This window comes from Zea mays, chromosome 2 (genome assembly GCF_902167145.1).
Source record: "Zea mays cultivar B73 chromosome 2, Zm-B73-REFERENCE-NAM-5.0, whole genome shotgun sequence".
Lineage (NCBI taxonomy): Eukaryota > Viridiplantae > Streptophyta > Magnoliopsida > Poales > Poaceae > Zea > Zea mays.
In genome coordinates, this window is record NC_050097.1 from 229,238,525 (window position 1) to 229,256,369 (window position 17,845).

General features: G+C 46.8%; 1 protein-coding gene and 1 pseudogene across 1 annotated transcript; both read left to right on the plus strand.

The window, feature by feature from the left end:
• The first annotated feature begins 621 nt into the window (after positions 1-621).
• On the plus strand, positions 622-3,230 carry LOC100194326 (sugars will eventually be exported transporter14a). The gene is made up of 6 exons (NM_001139364.1): positions 622-891; positions 1,580-1,616; positions 1,736-1,946; positions 2,048-2,209; positions 2,312-2,431; positions 2,544-3,230. Exons 1-6 carry the CDS (start codon positions 840-842, stop codon positions 2,994-2,996), a joined length of 1,035 nt encoding a protein of 344 aa, NP_001132836.1. The 5' UTR covers positions 622-839; the 3' UTR covers positions 2,997-3,230.
• Positions 3,231-3,960: 730 nt separating this feature from the next.
• Positions 3,961-5,445, plus strand: LOC103649377 (probable membrane-associated kinase regulator 4; annotated as a pseudogene).
• The last annotated feature ends 12,400 nt before the right edge of the window (positions 5,446-17,845 follow it).

A 17,845-nucleotide genomic window follows, 5' to 3' on the forward strand; every position in this document is an offset into this window, starting at 1 on the left:
GCCTGAAAAACATGGCAACGGCTTTTTTGTCGAGTATTTTTTATCGGATACTCGGTAAATCCTTTGCCGAGTGTCCATTGGTTTTCGGCAAACAAAAGTCGTCGTCACGACGTATGTGACTGATGACCTTTTGTTCGCTGCAGAGCTAAGGCTAAACCCTATACCTTTCGTGCATGTCTGCTAGATCCTACCTAACTAAAAGTATACCTGGGACAACAGCTTGCGGCGGCGCTAGAGCTAGCTAGCTGCGCACAGCATTTTTTTTTTCCTTTTTTTGTGTGACAGAACAGTGCGGTGAGTAAGGGATTGCGAGAACGAAAGGATGTGCATGCATGCATATCATGGCAGTGGCTTTATATCATGGTGGTGGTTATCTTGTTTGCTAGTAGATAGATAGCTTATTCAATCTGGCTGTTGCTGCTGATCAGATGGTTGAGTGTGCTAGCTAGCTATTGGTGTCCAGCAGGGGTCATCACACACCATAACGAAGGCAGCCTGTGTGTGCCTAGCTAGCTTTTCGGCTGGATCGGAGCGAGCTGATACTATCATGCATCTACTAGCGCTATATAAACCCCACTCCATGGTCCTTGCTACCATCGAGCTTTTTATCGGGGCAAGCTACTCGGAGAGTAGTAAGCTGTCACGGTCACCGGCCGGCCTCGCTCCGATCCTCTCTCTCTCGTTCTCTCACTGAGAAGAAGAGAGAACCAAGTGGTCAGAACTCAGAAGCTTGGCATAGAAATCCCTGCTTGGCCACGATCGCCTTCTTCTAATCTACAGATTATATTCCTCATAAACGCTCGTACGTACGTACCAAATTATCAAGCAAAGGTCTCCAAATGGCTGGCCTGTCTCTACAGCATCCCATGGCCTTCGCCTTCGGCCTCCTCGGTAAACTCTCTACATTCCTTCCTGTCGTCGTTCCTTTTTTGTTTTTGCTAATTTGGTGACCAATGATCATGGAGATCCATAAGGAAGAAATCTTCTTGTTATTTAATTTTGAATAGTATGTGATTCTTTCCATGGATCTCCTCGTCACTACCGGAATTTTGCTCTTTGCCAAGTACCAAATACTTTGCAGAGCGCCACGCAAAAAACCTTCGGTAAAAGAAAATACTCGGCGAAGAGGTTTTTTGCCGAGTGTCTTAGACACTCGGCAAAGAACGCGATTCTAGTAGTGCGTGACCCCCTCCCTACTACTGAGCTAAATACTATAGGTCGTAGGTGTAGGATTTAGGAACATGTGTTCTTTCCGGAACATGGTTGCTTTTGTTGCAGCATCTTAATCCTTTCGTACGTATTTAACTTATCCCCACCCATATCCCAATATATTGTAGAGATAGCTACTACTACTACAAATTAAGAGAGAAAAAGAGAACGATGAAACGATTAAACAAGCTAATGTGGCGTGACATCACAGAGCACCGTTATTACGTACAGTATTTTATATATATCGAAATTAATTGAAGCCAGGATAGTTGCAACGTACGACGTGCTTGCATGTTATCACAATTCACAAAGCATATCGATCACAGTCTGACGTCTCCTCGTATACGGCTGGTGCTGTTTGTGGTTGCAGGCAACATCATCTCCTTCATGACGTACTTGGCCCCGCTGTAAGCTATAGCGTCCCTCTCTGTATCATCATCTCTCTAGAGACTCTAGCTCACCAGCCATGTCCGCCGCGCGCGTGCTGACCGATGATCTGACCGCGTGTGGTTTGTCTGTGTCACAGGCCGACGTTCTGCCGGATCTACAGGAACAAGTCGACGGAGGGGTTCCAGTCGGTGCCGTACGTGGTGGCGCTCTTCAGCGCCATGCTGTGGATCTACTACGCGCTGCTCAAGTCCAACGAGTTCCTGCTCATCACCATCAACTCCGCCGGCTGCGTCATCGAGACCCTCTACATCGCCACCTACCTCCTCTACGCGCCCAACAAGGCAAAGGTCCGTCGTTTAATTATTATAGAGTTTCCTCGCGCTCTCCTCGATCCCCTTTGGTGGCAAGCTCGTACGTCCTCACCTCACCCATGCGTTCGTGCGTGCAGCTGTTCACGGCCAAGATCCTCCTCCTCCTCAACGTGGGCGTGTTCGGCCTCATCCTCCTCCTCACGCTGCTGCTCTCCGCGGGGCCGCACCGCGTCGTCGTCCTCGGCTGGGTCTGCGTCGCCTTCTCCGTCAGCGTCTTCGTCGCGCCGCTCAGCATCATCGTGCGTAAAAAACATTCCTTAATTAATTTCAGAAGCGCTTCATTATTCTTTTAATTAATAATCTTCATTCGTATATACGCGTGGCTGCTGCTGCTGCTGCAGCGCCAGGTGGTGCGCACGCGGAGCGTGGAGTTCATGCCCTTCTCCCTCTCCTTCTCGCTCACCGCCAGCGCCGTCGTCTGGTTCCTCTACGGCCTGCTCATCAAGGACAAATACGTCGCCGTAAGTAGAGTCCTCCTGCTTCTTTTTCCAAGGGAACAGATGGAATATCGAGATCGTCCTCGTCAGTCGTCACTGCTTTGCTAATAACAGCAACTTTGTTTGTTTCCATCAGCTGCCAAACGTGCTCGGCTTCACCTTCGGCGTCGTCCAGATGGGCATGTACGCGCTCTACCGTAACGCGACGCCCAGGGTGCCTGCTGCCAAGGAGGCGGCGGCGGCGGCGGACGACGGCAACACCTTCAACTTCAAGGCGCCCGGCGAGCATGTGGTGACCATCGCCAAGCTGACCGCAGCGGCGCCTGCGACGGCGGCGGAGCTTATCATCAAGGCCCGCGACGACGCGCAGCACCCCCCGGAGGAAGAAGCAGCAGCAGCCAAGGCGGCGCCGGCGAAGTCTAAATTATTAATCCCCCTCCCAGAACATGCGTACGCATGTATGTGTATCATCCGGTCCGGGTCACATCATAAACTAGGCCGTGCGTGCCTGCTCGGTACTAGCACACGCCCGCCCGCCTGCCTGCCCGCCCGCATGATCCAATCGAGCTGCTATATACGAAAGGGATGAAGACGATGAGATCTACTCTGAGAGAACCAGAAGGGGGCTAGCTAGGGCCATGTCTCTCGCCTCAGGTCGTGGGTCTGCTGCTGCTGTTTCATTTCGTTCTCGCGCATGGCTGCGCGCGTGTATTCATTTTAGTTAGCTACTTGTTGTCCCGTCACCACCTTCGTTCCATGTAATAACAACAAAATATATATAAACATGGTCATCGTAAAGCAAAGGTTCCTTTTTTATCAAATCAAATCAAAGGTGCTTTAATTCGATCGCTTTCTTCCGCCTTTTCTGCATTTCTTCCGGCCGACGGGCCACATAAAACTGTTTTAATTTGGCAGGTTTTCTTGTCTACCCTTCACAAGTTGGGCCCCTTTTCTAACGGAACACGCATTTCAGTTGGCACAGAGATCAGGCTTGTTAAAGTAGTTTTTTCACTTCAGTTTCATAAAACAGCTTCACGAGTGAAACATAAATCTGTTTATTTTTAAAAAAGAAAATTGGCAAAATAAATTTTCAGGAAAAAACAGTAGATACAAAGTTAGAAGCTAGTATTTTTAGTTCCACTTTGGTTCCTGTGTTGCGAGAGGAGCTGAAAAACAGCTTATAATTAAGGACAAGCTTTTCTCAAAATCACCTATTTAATAGAAGCTGAAAACCATCTTTATGAAAGAGGAAGACAATCTCTACTACTTATTAAGGCTGCAATAGTAGCCTGCCGTTCTGCCTCTGACATGTTCTGTCAACATTCATTCTGCCTCTGAACAGTGGGACCTCTACATGTGGGCCCCCACAGGCAGGCCATACACACCCTCCAAAATCACCCAAGCAGCCGCGCAAAAAGACTACATCAGTGTGGCACTAGAGCTGGAGGAGTTAGAATGAGCAACAGATGATCCACAGCAACGTTTATAAGCCACGTTCCGTCTCTTTCAGTGGCCGGTATGGTACTAATCAAACAAATCTCATACCAGCGCCTATGTCTAGCGTTCGTGCAGCCCAGCAATTCGACGTGCGGCCCAGCAGCCCAGCGCCCCTCCTCTTCAACGTGCGGCCCAGTATCTATTGCCAGCGCCTCTCCTCGGTCGCGCAACCGCCACCACGGTGCACGGTTCTGCTCTTCACGCCCGCCCCTGCCTCTGTGATCCCCTTTCCTCGCCCCCCGACCGTGATCCCCGCCGGCGACCGCCATCCTCCCCTGCTACGCACCGCAATCCTCGCCCCCACGTCCGCGCTCGAATGATGGAAGGGAGCTCCTGTTCTGCGGCGTCAGCAGCACGGCCCCGGCGACGCCGTACGAGTCATGCAATGCGTCGTCGGCCAACTCGTGCTACGACTACGGCTACGCCAGCGGGGAGCTCAACGTCGAGGAGTACTTCCAGGAGTACGCGGACGGTCTGGCGCTGGCGGAGGACGCCGCTGCGACGCCGAGAAAGTCGTGGTCCAGGAGGCTACGGTTCATGAGGCAGCTCAACCTGGGCCTCCGGCTCAGGGCGTCCAAGGTGTACCTCAAGACCATCTTGTTCGCGGCCAGGCCGGGGAGCCCGGCTAACGAGAAGAGCGTTCTTGGCGCGGCGACGACGAGGGGCGCGCGGGAGGAGATCGCCGCCCATGGCCACGGCCACCTCAGGGCGTGGACATGGAACCCGTTCACCCAGACCAGAATGAACACCAGGTGCGTCGCCTCTCACGGTGGCAGCAGCCGCGCCGCTGCCGCTACAGGGCGGTGCAAGGAACGCGAGCACGGGGCGCACAGGCACTCCTTCTCCAGCGTCATCGTCCGCTACTCTCCGTCGAACAAGACGTCCCCCGTCCCCTCGCTGTCGCCGTCCTCGTGCTCCTTCTCATCGGCCTCCTCGTCGGTCCGGACCTCAAGCAGGTCGTCCGACGGCGGTGTGGGGCCGACGCTGAGGAGGAGCAGCAGCGCGAGCTCGGAGGTGGAGAACCCCGTCCAAGGGCTCATCGCCTACTGCAAGAGGTCCTAGCAGCTGGCCTCCGTCCGGAAGAGCGCCAGCGACGCCGGCTTCCACTTCCTGTCGTCGTCCGCGTCCAGGATCGCCGTCGAGTCCGAGTCCGACGGCCTCGACGAGCTCACCGAGATCTGCAGAGGATGACGATACGATAGTGCTCCACGAACGATGAATCCCGATCATTGTACAATGATGCAAATGCGTTCTGGAGATTTTGTGAAGGAAAAAAACTGAAACTTGTGGCGTTGACCGCGCGCCCTGTGTCAAGTGTCATGATGATATCGTTCAAATGAATGACATCTGAATTTGAGCCTTGACTGGTTCTGAACAGTTGTAGGTTTTTCCATGGATGAGGAAAACCAATAGCATAGCCTTATTTACATCACTTTAGAATTGGTTCAAGTACATTACAAGCTCGTTATGGAACAGCTGAGTTTCCATGGATGAGTAGAATCAATAGCAGAGCCTTACTTCCATTACATCACTTTAGAGCCCGTTAAATACCTAAGATTTCAATACAAAAAATAAATATAAAACATAGTTTTAGTTTTTATCAATCTTATGCTCATCTATGACTCTATTTTAATGCGTTATAAAATTGTTGATATATAAATATGTAATATGTGTGGTATTATACGTATCAAACTGTAAGACTTTATATAGTATTATACATGCTAATTTTTTTACCCCTTAATAATTGTAAATACCCATGTTTCATAATGCTGGGCCCGCCACTATAGAAAAAAAGCAAGCTCTACCAAGCACTATTTTTTAAAACGGTTACCTCCGAAAAGCACCTAAAAGCAAGAGCCATTTTTATACTACGCAGAAGAAGCTATCAATAGTAGCTTCACCGGCTTTGGCTCTGACTCTAACACTTCAATATAGGAAAATGTCTCTAGCTCTAGGATAAGAGATAGATGATTTACGAAATGGCTTCAACTGTCTGCTTTTTAGGAAAAGGCAGAGCTAAAGTTTTTGGGCAAACTAGAGTACTACCAAACCGGCCCTTAGAATTGTCTCTTTGCTGACAGTGATAGGCAAGTAGTCTACTCCGTTTTGTGGTGAAAGGGAAGTATTCAAGGACGCATATTCAGACAGTCAGTATGATGATGCAGGGAGAAAACGTGGTTCATCAAGCTGGAAGTCAATGGTCAGAGTCAAGACATGTTGAAGGGAGCAAGAGCAAATCCACCTGTCTCTGTATGTAATCTGTGTGTTGTTTCATCTACAAATGAGGCACAGCTCCTCTTCAGATGCTTCAGCTCCAGTTCCAGAGGTGCACTTGAAGAGAGGTCTTGGCTCCTCTGCTGCTCACCAAGAAACGACTTCTTCTCCCAAAGTGTTTGGCAGGACGTAGAAGCGTCTGCTGGAAGCCTTACCAACCAAACGGAGCCGAATTTTTTTTCAGCCCGGTCGGCCTGCATTGCTTGCCTAACCCCCCTGTTCATCTCAAAAGGTAGCATTGTTTTTATTTTTTTTCAAGGAAACACTTAGTGGCCGACACACAAAACTAGCAGTCTAACAAGGGTACAGTTTCCATCGCGCCACACATTTGGTGCATGCATTGCTTCACACTACTGGCACCATGTTGTTCGCCTTTGAAGCTACGGATGATCAGAAAAGCAACCAAAATTAAAGAAGAAAAGAGAGAGAGAGCGAGGGAGAGGGAAACAAGGCAATGTGGGAGGGGGGACAATGGAGGCAGCAAGCCTTTTTGCTCCCATCATTCATGGTCATGGCTGTGTTGGAGGCCTCCATGCATCAGGCGCATAAACTAGCATATCTGAGTAACCAGGATGCATGGTGCCTGCAAACAACATGTAGGTTTTCACTGACTCGTGGCCTCAAGACACGGTCGGTCTGGCTTAGTGGCAGATTTGGCAGCTCTGGTCCGGTGTACCTAACAGCTAACCCCAAAGTGTGAAGTGTTTGGTGAATTTTTGATGTAAAAACAAAGAAAAATTACTATGTTCACTGCACAATCAATTCAGCTGGGTATCAATGATATTGTCCAATGCCCCAAAGTACATTGTCGAAGCTAGGTATGGAAAGTATTGTTTTGATACATCCAGTGGTGCTTGTGCATAACCAAAGAACAACCTTAAGTTATTTCATAGATAAAAGTTGCTTACTTATTTAAATTACACTTTCTACATCTGGTTTTAGTGATTTGAGCATTCACCATCAGTTAGCAAGGTGATTCAAAAGTGGCCTGTTTTATATTGAAACTATATATGTTCTTGGTTAAAACAGATCCTGACTGCTATGTCTGACAAACCTGCTACTTACAAATGCAGTAAAGGGTCTCGTTTTGGACATGACACACTTGTTGATGCCATGCTTAAGGATGGACTTTGGGATGTATACAATGACTGCGCCATGGGAATGTGTGTCGAGCTTCGTGCTAACAATGATGCCCTCACAAGAGAAGAATAGGTCTCTCACTACCTTCTGTTATAATTTTATTCCTATGTTTGTCAACACATAGGTGGTAGTTTTTAGTAGTTGGTTAATATTGGTAATTATTCTTTTGATTACTCTTGATTTTTTTATCACCATCATGTGCCTTACAGTTTGAATTTCTTGTTGCCATTTGTTGTGGGTGTCTTGAATTTTAATTCATCACCACCATATCCGTACAATCTGGATATTTTCTATTATTAATTTTTTAAATCGTTGTTAACACCTTTAATTGTTTGGACTGGCATATTTATTCGCAGTCTCTCCTGGTTCAGACCCTTCTAGGAGCAATGAACATCATGATTGTTGCATGATTGCTAGGGTGGGCTTAATTGATACTCTAGATCTTCAATGAAACCATCTATTTGCTTGCTCCCAAATATGGAAGTAGATGTGCCATGCAAAATGAGTACTATATGTGTCCCTACCCTTCTTCGTGCTATGCTTTTTCTATACATGTTTTCACTTTTCTTCTTATGACCATATCTGATGCTACATATTTTTGTTTATATCGCAGTGCAATATATTTGCATTTCTGTTGTACGCTGGGGGCGGTGGACGCTGGGGGGCGGCAACCGGGGGCGGAGGTCGGGGACCAGTGAAATTGGTAGGGCTTTTAAGCTTTGAATGCATCGAGAATTTGTAACTGGTCTGGTACTGGCATGGAGTAGGCTGCGATGGTTTGGTTCGGTTGTCTGATAGAAACTGTGGCATAGCGACCGGGTGAGATAATGTAGAGCCTAGAGGGGAGGGCAGATGCTTCTTTTTTAGTCTGAGATGGTGGTGCTACGAATTTGTTTAGAAAAAGTTCCAGGCAACGCCATATTTGTATCTCTTTTTGTAAAGCAAATGTTTTGGATGCGAAACACAATGTTTGGAATCCTAAATATGCAATTGTCTCTTGTTTCTCCGCCTCGTTGTTAATCCATCAATTGTTCTCAGCCTAGAATATCTTCATCGGTATTTACCAACCTGGATTAATTTACTCACGATACATATGCCATATGAGAAATGACTTCATAGCTGTGGGTTGTCTTATGGCTCCTTGAATTTGCAGTAGTCTGCCTGTACCTATTGGCTGAAGTAGAGCTGACCCCCACTTTATCAAGAGTTGCTCAACAATGGACGCTGGTTGCCTGTCATCTATGAATATTACTGGAGCTAGCCAGGCAAGATCTTTTGCGGGGCAACTTCCTCCTCAGAGATGTTTTGCGAGTAGTCACTATACAAGCTTTGCCGTGAAAAAAACTTGTCTCAAGGAATAAAGGAAGGAGATCACACCGTAGACATCCTGCCTTGCAGGTTCAGCCTTTTGTTTTTCACTCTTTTCGTGTTCTCACTGTGCTTCTTGTGAAATCATATTTGATTACCTTTTCCGCAGGTTGTCTGCAAGGATTTTCCAAGACCTCCACTAGAAAGCACAATAAACTATTTGGAAGCTGGACAACTCTCTTCATTTTTTAGAAACAGAGAACGCCCCAGTAAGCCGTTGCAGGTTGTGGTTGCTGGTGCAGGTCTGACATAATTCTCGCTCTTCATCTTATCACTAGAATCACAAATAGATTACGAAACCTTTTCTCTTAACAATATAACACATATTTGTACATAAATTACTGTGATATTATATGTTCCCGTTGCAACGCACGGGCACTCACCTAGTATATCTCTATTGTTGTAAGTTTTTACTCCAGCAATACAAACCAGTGTATCATGCAAAGAAAAATAGAAGGAAGGGTAGCACACGACATGGGGTTTATATTGTTTCAGGTATCGAGTTTAATTTATAGGGGTTGTTGATTGTAACTTGTTATGTACTAACATACTGATCTGATCGAGAAACCCCTACCCCGCCACACAGGTGCCATATAGCCTGGTTCTGATGTGCCTTGCCTTCATTGTATTCGAGCCATCAAGAATGTATTGAATGGCATGCGATCGATGAGATACCCTGAGTACGTCCATGTCATCGGCAATAGCCCCCGAAGAGCTTGCACTACAGTAAACGAAGGAATTTCCGACGGCTGAAGCCGTCGGACATAAGCTTCAGACCGTCGGAGGTAGGTTATGTCCGACGGCATTAACCTATCTCCGACGGTTTTAAGCCGTCGAGGATAAGGCGTCGGAAATAGCGTTATGTCCGACGGCCGCCGTCGGACATAAGTTATGTCCGACGGCCCCATCGGACCGTCGGAGGTAAGTTGTGGTAACCGTTTTACCCGCCGCCTGGGGCCCACTGCTGTTATGTCCGACGGTTTAAAGCCGTCGGACATAACATATACCTTATGTCCGACGGTTTAAAGCCGTCGGACATAACATAAACCTTATGTCCGACGGCTTACGATAAGCCGTCGGACATAACATATTTCAGAAATTGCACAAAATTCTGAAATTTAAAAAATCTGACATTTGCAAATACAAAACAGATTTCATACACATTCACAATCACAAATATACTCACATAAGTATACACATTCACAAATATAATCACATAAGTATTCACATTCACAAATTTAACATAGCGACATAGTTCCAAATGGTTGCAACAAGTGTTTACATCAACATAGTTGTCCAAAATCCAAAATGAACATTATTCGACGGATAGGCTTTCACATGAAAGGTTGCAACAAGTGTTTTACATCATTATCACTCATATCCATCGCCACCTCCTCCGGCTGGACTATGCGTGTTGAAAAGATTGTTCACCCACGAATGTGTTGTGTCGTCTTGACCAGACCCATCTCCAGGTGCGGCAACTGAAGCGGGTGGTCTCTGAAATCCCTATAACACAAGCACATGAAATAGTAACCACTCAGTTGTTCATTTAAACACATAAGACATCTATGAACATGTCACACACGCATATGTGTACATACCATAGGGAATTGTGACGGAGGCGGAGGCGGAGGTGGAGGCGCCAACATTGGCATTGGCAGTGCAAAGTCCGGAGGCGGCATCCCATATGTCGGCATCGGGACGCCCGCTTGTTGGGCTAGTTGCTACAAATTATATACAAGTCATTGTTGAGCAAATAAGATACACATCAAGTGTTTTGCAAAATAAGCTACAAAATGTTACTTCAACTTACCGAGAGAAGAGCTTGATTTTGGGCCTGGAGGCTTGCATAATACTCGTCCCTCTTCTTATGGTACTCGGCTTGTTGTCTCTGGTATTCAGATTGTTGCCTCTGGTACTCCAATTGTTCCCTCAAGACTGATTGATGGTACTCTGCCTGTTGACGCAACACTACAAGCTCTATCTCATGGGCTGCTGATCGTGAACGGGACGACTGTGAAGACGACGATGTGGATTGTCGTCCACGGCGTCTCAGCTCTCTGGAATCAATCGTAGAATCAAAAATACCCAACCTACAAGAGTGAACCATGCACTTAGTATAGTAACTCATGGCTCAGTTGAATCTCAAGCATATGATGACAATTTTGAAAACCAAATCAAATAATCTCACTGTCCATGGGCTTGTCCTCCTGCGCTAGCATATGCTGCCTGAGGGTCGATTGGCTGGCTCCTCCAATCGTACTCCTCCCCATGGCGTTGAACCATCTCCTGCCCATACGAAGCCTGGAGGCAAACAATATCAAATATAAGTGCATAACCCCTATGCCCTTGCAAACAATATCAAACACATAATAGAGTATCAAAAACTTACTAGACGGTCGGTGGCCGTCTGAGTGCATAACACATCAGGATTCTGAGGATCAGAACCCCTATGCTCTTGCATATACACCTCCACATCCGTGGGCGTACGGCCGGATTTGACTTCCTATACATAAAAGTTATAATGACACATTTCTATGTGATTAAAAGTTACGACAAACTGTGACTTACCATTCGCTTAGCCAAGCGCACATGACCATCACCGCCGTAGTTGTGGAACGACTCAGTCCCACGGTTTCCCCTGTTCCTTTCGGAAATGGCACGAAACTCAGGGGAAGCCCACCATCTGCACAATACCCGATAACCGTCTGATCGGGTGGCCATCCACGGCACCGACACCTACATGAAATTTTTTAAATAAAGCAAGCAAATACATGGCTTCGTGCGATATGAGAGGCAACAACCTGTTTACCTCTAGGTATTGCTCCTCCGTCAAGTAAATTGATGACCACTCGGCCTTGGTATTTGGCATCGGTCGATCATCAGCATTTGCTCTGTACCATGCCTTTATAGCCTGAATTCGTGCATAGTACATTGCATCTACAACGACATCGTTCGCGTTATACTCAAACACGTAACGAGCGTTCATATCATATGATCCATCGTCCGACAACTTGTACCGTTTCTGCACTTCATCAGCAAAGCTGGAATCAAAAGCATCTGGTGCCTTCCATGCATCTGTATCAGCTGGGTGCACCATGACATTTGGATTCTCACGTACCCCTTCTTTGTGCCACCTCATGTGTCTGGTTGTATTCTTGGAGATGAACAAACGTTTCAACCGAGGTATGAGAGGCATGTAACGAAGCTGCTTACGTGCAATCTTCGTAGTCACGGTCAAACCATCGTCGTTTTCAACCTCAACGAATCTACGCTCACCACATACAGTACACTTCTTCTCACCCGCGGTCTCCTTCCAGAAAAGCATACAATTATTTTCACAGACATCGATTTTTCCGTAGTCCATACCGAGGCCAGATAACAACTTTTTAGACTGATACATGTCCTTTGGCATCTTGTGATTCTCCGGAAGTACATCACTGATCAAGTTCAAAAGCTCCTTGTAACAGTTGTTTGAGAATGCAAACTTAGACTTAATAGCCATAAGTCGAGTCACAAATACAAGGACGGTCACTTTTGTGTGCTCATGCAACGGCTCTTCGGCAGCTTTAAGGAGCTCGAAGAACTTCTGAACCTCAGGTGTAGCTGGATCCTCAAACTCGGTGGGTTGACCGGGGTTCTCCGAATCGACGGTTAGAAGCTCATGGCATACATCGTCAAGCATCTCTTCCATCCTATCGTAGTCCTCCTCTTCATGTGACTGAACTTCCGATACAATACGAGGAGGTGGGTCCTCACCGTGGTGCACCCACACCTCATAGCCTGGCATATAACCGTTCTTGCAAATATGTATCGACATAGTCCTCCTGTCAAGGAAATTAATGTTCCAACACTTGCTACAAGGGCACCTAACATCGGTTCCAGTCTCTGACCGAGCAAAAGCATGGTCGAGAAAAGCATCAGTCTTGGCAACCCACTCACTTGATAGAGCACCTCTTTTCTTCCAACCTTCATACATCCATCGACGATTCTCCTCCATACTAGATACGAGACGTTAACTTAATTAGAAAAGTAATGCACGAACCATCCATTTTTACGAAGAAATCACGCCCCTACATCTGTAGGAAAGGATAGGTCCTAAACCCACCCAGGAGTGACCGACGAGCCCGTGTTTATGACAAGACATGTGGTCGTGCGAAATTTCGGCAGCATAACCCCACTGTTCTCCAATCGCACGCCTAAAAATGGTGCAATTGGAGAACAGAGGGGTTATGCTACCGATACTAAGCAGGAGCACATGCTTTTGTCATAAACACGGACTCTGTCGGTCACCCCGAGGCTGTCCAATAAAGGGACAATTCCGGCCCAACATACCTCACATGCGTCGCTTGTAAGGTGTGTTAGGCCGAAACGGGTGACGCCTAGGTTTCGTTTGTTCACACTACGATACACTATGATTAACTAGAATCATCGTGCATTATTAAATAATTAAACTAATAAACCACAATACAATATTACATACGAAATAACATTGTTATGGATGATAAATCGTATAAAATGACCTTATTTCCGAGGGCATAATAATTACTCTCGGAAATTAAAAATTTAAATTATCTAAAGCACCACTAAATAAACTAAAACAAGCTAATTTAATTACGTAATCAAATTTTGGCCGTCGGACATAACAAACTAAACAATCAAATACATTCATACATACAATTCTAATCAAATACATTAATACATACAATTCTAATAAACAATGTTAAGTATACTCACTTAGCGGGCGTGGGGAGCCGGACGGCGATGGGCGCACGGGGCCGGCGGGCGGAGCACGGGGCGGCGGCGGCCGGCGAACGGGGTGCACCGGTGTGTGCGACGGGGCGACCGGCGGCGGCCGTCGACGGCGGGCGAGGCGGCGACGGGGCTGTGGGCGGCGGCGGGGCAATGGCGGCAGGGCAATGGGCGACGGGGCGGCTGATTTCAGACGGCGGCGGCGGCGACGCGCGGGCAGAGAGAAGGTAGCGCGCGTGAAAATGAAACGGCGCGCGGGGTCGGATCCGCGTTAAAACGCCTTATGTCCGACGGTTATGGACTCGGCCGTCGGACGTAAGCTTATGTCCGACGGCTGGCAGCGTAGCCGTCGGACATAACTCACTATTTCCGAGAGCCAGTGGTGGCCGTCGGACATAAGCTTATGTCCGACGGCCTCGTAGGCAGCCGTCGGATATAAGCTGACCGTCGGATGTTTGTTATTTTACTGTAGTGTTGGTGATAAGCCAATGAAACAACTCAATCCTTTGGGTGCCGCCTATCCTGGTGATCTTCAGGTGGCTTCCCTCGAGTACTCACAGCAAAGAGCTTTTAGTGGTTTTCTTCGGGTGCACCATGTATCGTGGCTTCTCGAGTTGTTTGTTCACAAGCGCCCCTTTCGTCTATGCACAAGCACAGTCTTTGGTTCGCCGGGTATTACACATCATTAAATCCTATTTCTGATGAGGATGAATGTGTTAGTGAATTCAAGATGCATCATCTTTCCTATAAGGTTATTAAAATGACAAAACGCTGAAACACTCATGGATGGATTTTTGACTTTTAAATATTTTAAACGAAGTTTAAACGTAGCGTTGAGCATCGTTTGTGACACTGTACACGGTCGGACGATCTGGCCCTAAAGCCCGGACGGTCTGCCCTTAGGAGCGGCCAGTCCGCGATTAGATCAGATCAGATGGATTAACTTCTATCTCCACACGTGTTTATCCCTCTAAATCATGGGAGTTGTTGGAGGATGCCTAGAAACGAGTCTAAACCTCTCCTTATATATTTGAAGGGGTACAGCCGATTGAAGAACCAACAATCGAATCAAATCAATATATCTTTCGTTCCTTTACTTTTTGTCCTAGGAGTAAACAACAACATAGTCTTCTTCACCTCTCTTCGACTCTACATCGTCTGTAGGCGTCTCGGCTGGTATGTCGATCCTAAGACAAATCCTAGGATCTCTTCTCCCTGACGGGGTCCCTCCTAGGAGCCAGATCCAGGTGCTGTTGCCGAACTTCGCCGCCTCTACGCACACGCTGACCATTCGACCACCAGGTGCGGACAGTCCGACTCGGCGCAGAGAAGAACCCGCTCCTGCCACAGGTCGCGGACCGTCCGATCTTAGTCCGTGGACCGTCCGCGCCTCCGCGGAGAGCACTAACGCCAGTACACCTCGCAGTGATTGGTGCCCAGATCGACGCTAAACACGTAGTTTTAAACAACATAGGAAAATTTCAATATACCGTACTTTTAGATATACCAGCAAACGAGCAAGGCGTGTTGTCCACTATCAAAACTCAATATATGCAGAACAACATAGATGCTGACGTTGTTGGCCATCCTCTAGAGCACTAGTGACCAGACGCGGTGCATGTTGCACTGTTAGAGAGGCGGCGCAGCGGCGGCCCAGAGGACAGGGGGTGGGCCAACTAGGCAGGCGGGCGGGAGGATGGTCTGGGCTTGGAGCGACAGCGTCCTAGGTTCTGGCCTGGTGGCGCGGCGGATGTGAGGATGAGCCACGAGAGGATGGAGTCCTGGAGGACAGGGGGTGGGTCGACTAGGCAGGCGACCGGGAGGACGGTCTAGACCTGGAGCGGCGGCGGCCTAGGTTCTGGCCTGGTGGCACGACGGATGTGAGGATGAGCCACAAGAGGGGAGTCCTGGAGGACAAGAGGAAGAGGCACAACGAATGGGAGTGTGCGACGACTGACAGCCTAGAGTGGGTTCATTTGAGAAAGCATAGGTTTAATGATTTGAGGAAGTCTAAATTCATGTCACGTGTTGTTGGTCCTTATAAAGTTCTTGCAAAGATCAATGATAATGCATATACACTGAGTTAACTCCAGATTTTGGGGTTAGTCACACCTTTAACATTTCAGATTTAAAGCCATATATGGGTGAGGAAGAGGAGCTCGAGTCGAGGACGACTTGAATTCAAGAGGGGGAGGATGATGAGAACATCACTTCTATACATACAATGCATGGACCGATAACACACTCACGTGCACGATAGCTAAATCTCGAGGTTCGTTCTAACCTAGTCAATTGTGTTTTAGAGCTTACACTTGGGACCATGCATGTTTTGTTGATTGGAAACCTTGAAGAGGACCAGCAAGGACTTGGGAAAGGCCAAGGTGTCAAGGAGGAGAAGCAAAGGCTACAACAGGAAGGAGATCCAGTCCAAGACTTGAGAAAGGCCCAGGTGTCAAGTAGGAGAAGCAAGGACGACTACAACAGAAAGGAGATCTAGTCCAACTGAATTGTGATTCCATCTCGGGCGCCAGGACCAGTCTGCACTAAAATAGATGCCCAGGACGCATTTGAACTCTGATTAGGTCAGGCTTATTATGGCTGGAAAGCTAAGGAGATAAGCTAACCAACCAAACTGGTTTTGACTTAAAATACATCCGGAGTCGACGGGAATTGTTGCAACAAGTCAGCGTCTAGATTATGTTTTGGTGTTGCGACACTGTCTGTTGGGCTATTGCCCCGTGTATCGCGTTGGAGCTCATTAGGGGCGCGTCCAGGGCACTTGCATGCCCTAATACTCTTTTTTATTCAACATCAGTCGCTACATTAGGGTTTGAGTTTTGCTTAGATTCATTTTGTCATCGAATAGTGTCGCCGTTCATCAGTTTGTGAGACCCCACCTCGTGGTCAATACCGTTTTGATCGTGTTATTCTTGTTCTTGCTTGTGTTATTGATTGTGCTTACAAGGATAAGCCTTCGTGGCGAGTTCACTCGTGTGTCTGGGTGATAACCAATAGAGCAATGGTGTAGTGATTGTGAAGATCCGTTCACTCGGAGCCTTAGATCATCAACATCGAGATCTCCACCCAATCAAGTTATCCTACCTCACAGAAGATCGAGCCTTGCCCTCTATCAAATGGCTACTCGTCTCAAATGCTAGTGGAAGTTTTGCGAAGGGTGAAATGCCACATTAGGTGGCCTAGGGGTGGTAATGGATCGCGATCGAAATGTTTCTTCACATTTTGTTAGGATTCTAAATTAATTTTAGTTAAAAAATAAACAGAAATAGAGCCAGGTTCTAATCTGACCCGATACTTAAATTTTCTAGTGTAAAATTTAGAGTCTATTGTCACCTCCTAGGTGGCCTTCAAGTATTAATCACATTTTATGATTAGAAATCTCATCATGCAACCATGGCAGGCCACAATAGGACCACTGGGATGATGATGTTTATGTTAGCATCAAAGCATCTATAGTGGCCCTCAGTGAGTAGGCACACTCTAGTGTGGGTGATTTCATTATCACCACACTAATAAATCATCTCCACATTGGCTAGCAATGTCAGCATATGGACCATTGGTGCCATGCAATCCTCCCTTTTCTGGAGCGCTGACAAGACAAACGAGTAGGTCTACTTATGTGGTTTTGCTGCAAGCCTCGCCTACAGAGGGATGTTGGTGGAACCTTTACAAGGTTACCCTTGCTTCAATTCACCTCAGATGATGTTAGGGAAGGCTTTGCAACATGACATTTTGCCTCGTCTCTCCTAGTCCATGACACATCTCCTGCTAGAGTACCGATGTTCTTGTGCTTGTACCGATGTTCGCTTGACTTTAATCCATATCAACTTCTACTGCTTCTACAATGTTTTTGTCTCTATAGATTACAATTGTAGCAATCCAAACAATCAACTTTAATCCGAAGCAAGCACCCAAGTTTGAGGTATGGCCCTACTTGCTAGGTATTCATTATTGTGCATCTAGTAGTCTTTTATAGGTCTTTTTTTATTATATACTTATCAAGTGTAAGGGTATTATCAATAAATATTTACTTTTAATGAAATTTCTCCTTTATGTCCCTTATGCAAAACTCGGTTTGACTGTTTTCTCTACATAATCAAGCATTTTTTTTCCTTTTCAAGTACTCAAAACCGATTAGTCTATCGATAAGTTTAGTCTTAGGGGGTGTTTGAATGCACTAAAACTAATAGTTAGTTAGCTAAAAATTGCTAGTGGAATTAGCTAGCTAACAAATAGCTACCTAACTATTAATTAATTTACCAAAAACAGCTAATAGCTAAACTATTAGCTAGGTTGTTTGGATGTCTCAACTAATTTTAGCCACTAACTATTAGTTCTAGTACATTCAAACACCCACTTATAATAGTTTGATTGCCTTACATATTTTTC